Below are 2,389 nucleotides of genomic sequence, written 5' to 3'. Positions count from 1 at the left end.
GCAACCACACCAACAACATCAACACCAACAACAACATCACCAGCAACCACACCAACAACATCAACACCAACAACATCACCAGCAACCACACCAACAACATCAACACCAACAACAACATCACCAGCAACCACACCAACAACATCAACACCAACGCCCTCGTCACCATTATCATCGACGTTACCAAGTACGAAAGAAACCTTGCTGTCCACAATTCTGTTTTCAACGCAAGCTTCTACCACGACGACGACAACAACGACAAGAACAACTACAACATCGACCCCTGCACCAACTACAACTGTGGCCCCACCAAATATACCGAACTTCGAGTGTCCGTTTGCTTATACGGCAGTGATGAAATGTAGGTTGATGGATAATTTATCATGTTTCATTTTTCGGGTATAGGGGGCTGGTAAGGGCTCGGACCCTAACCCCAACCCTAACCCTAGCCCTAACCCTAACCCTAAACCCTAACCCGAACCCTAGCACTAGCCCTAAACCTAACCCTAACCCTAACCCTAAACCTAACCCTAAACCCTAAACCTAACCCTAGCCCTAAACCTAACCCTAACCCTAACCCTAAAACCCGAACCTAATCCTGGCCCTAAAACCCTTAACTAACTCTAAAATCCTAACTCTGACCCTAAAACCCTAACTCTAACTCTAAAACCCTATCCCTAAAACCCGAACCCTGACCCTAACTCTAAAACCCTATCCCTATCACTCAAACCCTATCCCTAAGCCTGACCCTAAAACCCTACCTCTAAAACCCGAACCTAATCCTAACTCTAAAACCCTAACCCAAAAACCCGAACCTAATCCTGGCCCTAATACACTAACTCTAACTCTAAAATCTTATCCATAACCTTAAAACAATAACCCTGACCCTAAATCCCTAACCCTCAAATCCGAACCCTAACCCTAACTCTAAAACCCTATCCTTAACCCTAAAACCCTATCCCTAACCCTAAAACCCTATCCCTAAGCCTGACCCTAAATCCCTAACTATAAAACCCGAACCCTAACTCTAAAACCCTATGCCTAACTCTAAAACCCTATCCCTAACCCCAAAACCCTATCCTTAAGCCTGACCCTAAAACCTTAACTATAAAACCCTAACCCTAACTCTAAAACCCTATCCCTAACCCTAAAACCCTATCCTTAAGCCTGACCCTAACACCTTAACTATAAAACCCTAACCCTAACTCTAAAATCCGAACCCGAACTCTACTATCCTATCCCTAACCCTAAAACCCTATCCCTAAGCCTGACCCTAAAACCCTAACTATAAAACCAGAACCCTAACCCTAACTCTAAAACCCTATCCCTAACGCTAAAACCCGAACCTAACCCTATCTCTAAAACATTATCCTTAATGATAAAACCCATTCACTGACTCTAAAACCCTAACCCTAACTCCAAAACCTATCCCTGACTCTAAAACCCTAAGCCTGACCCTAAATGAATAACGATGGTCTTAAGATTGTGGTAGATCTCGGGGACAAAATGTTTTTTTTAGGGGGGGTGTCTGTATTGTGGGTAATTTCTTAAGTGAGAATTTACGAAGGGACAAGACGAAGGCTTTTTATGTTGCGAGCCTACGCTCTTAGTCGGAAGGGAATGCAGAAATAAGCAGAGAGAGGAAATAGAAAAGGCGAATCTGTCTGTCTATCTATCTATCTATCTATCTATCTATCTATCTATCTATCTATCTATCTATCGATCTATCTATCTATCGCTATCTACCTACCTATCTATCTATCTATCTATCTATCTATCTATCTATCTATCTATCTATCTGTCTGTGTCTATCTATCTATCTATCTATCTATCTATCTATCTATCTATCTATCTATCCATCTCTATATCTATCTATCTATCTACCTACCTACCTACCTACCTACCTACCTACCTACCTATCCATCCATCTATCTATCTATCTATCCATCTCTATATCTACCTACCTACCTACCTACCTAACTACCTAACTAAACGGTGACGATGATGATATTAACGAATATTGCTTTCATTTTTTTCCAGATTACACGGAGGGTTACCTCGCATTTAGCAACAACCAGGCATTTAAATTAGACCAGTTGGGGTCACTCAAATCAGGGCCTCTTAATATACGGGACCTATTTGATAATACCCCACCTTATGTATCCGCGGCGGCGTTTGATTCAAGTACAAATTCGAGCTACCTCTTTGCTAGTAAGTATAAACCTTTCGTTTGTGCGCACGGGCTTCTTGCGACATTGTTTGATGAATGGATAGATGTGTGTACACAGGCGCAGGAGTGGCTGTGTGGTAAGTAGCTTGCTTACTAACCACATAGTTCCGGGTTCAGTCCCACTGTGTAGCACCTTGGGCAAGTGTCTTCTACTATAGCCTC

General features: G+C 42.5%; 1 protein-coding gene across 1 annotated transcript in view; it reads left to right on the top strand.

Annotated features, from left to right (window-relative positions):
• Nucleotides 1-6: 6 nt before the first annotated feature.
• LOC106871362 (uncharacterized) overlaps nucleotides 7-2,389 on the top strand; it is a 7,067-nt gene continuing 4,684 nt past the window's right edge. Inside the window, exons 1-2 of the mRNA XM_014917771.2 lie at nucleotides 7-358; nucleotides 2,038-2,208. Of these exons, the coding sequence (XP_014773257.1) occupies nucleotides 352-358; nucleotides 2,038-2,208 (178 nt within the window). The 5' untranslated portion in view covers nucleotides 7-351. The remainder of the gene's footprint in view (nucleotides 359-2,037; nucleotides 2,209-2,389) is intronic.

The sequence above is a fragment of the Octopus bimaculoides genome, chromosome 16, assembly GCF_001194135.2.
Source record: "Octopus bimaculoides isolate UCB-OBI-ISO-001 chromosome 16, ASM119413v2, whole genome shotgun sequence".
Classification (NCBI taxonomy): domain Eukaryota; kingdom Metazoa; phylum Mollusca; class Cephalopoda; order Octopoda; family Octopodidae; genus Octopus; species Octopus bimaculoides.
The sequence above is the reverse complement of the archived record's forward strand: the minus strand, read 5'-3'. Positions and strand labels throughout refer to the sequence as shown.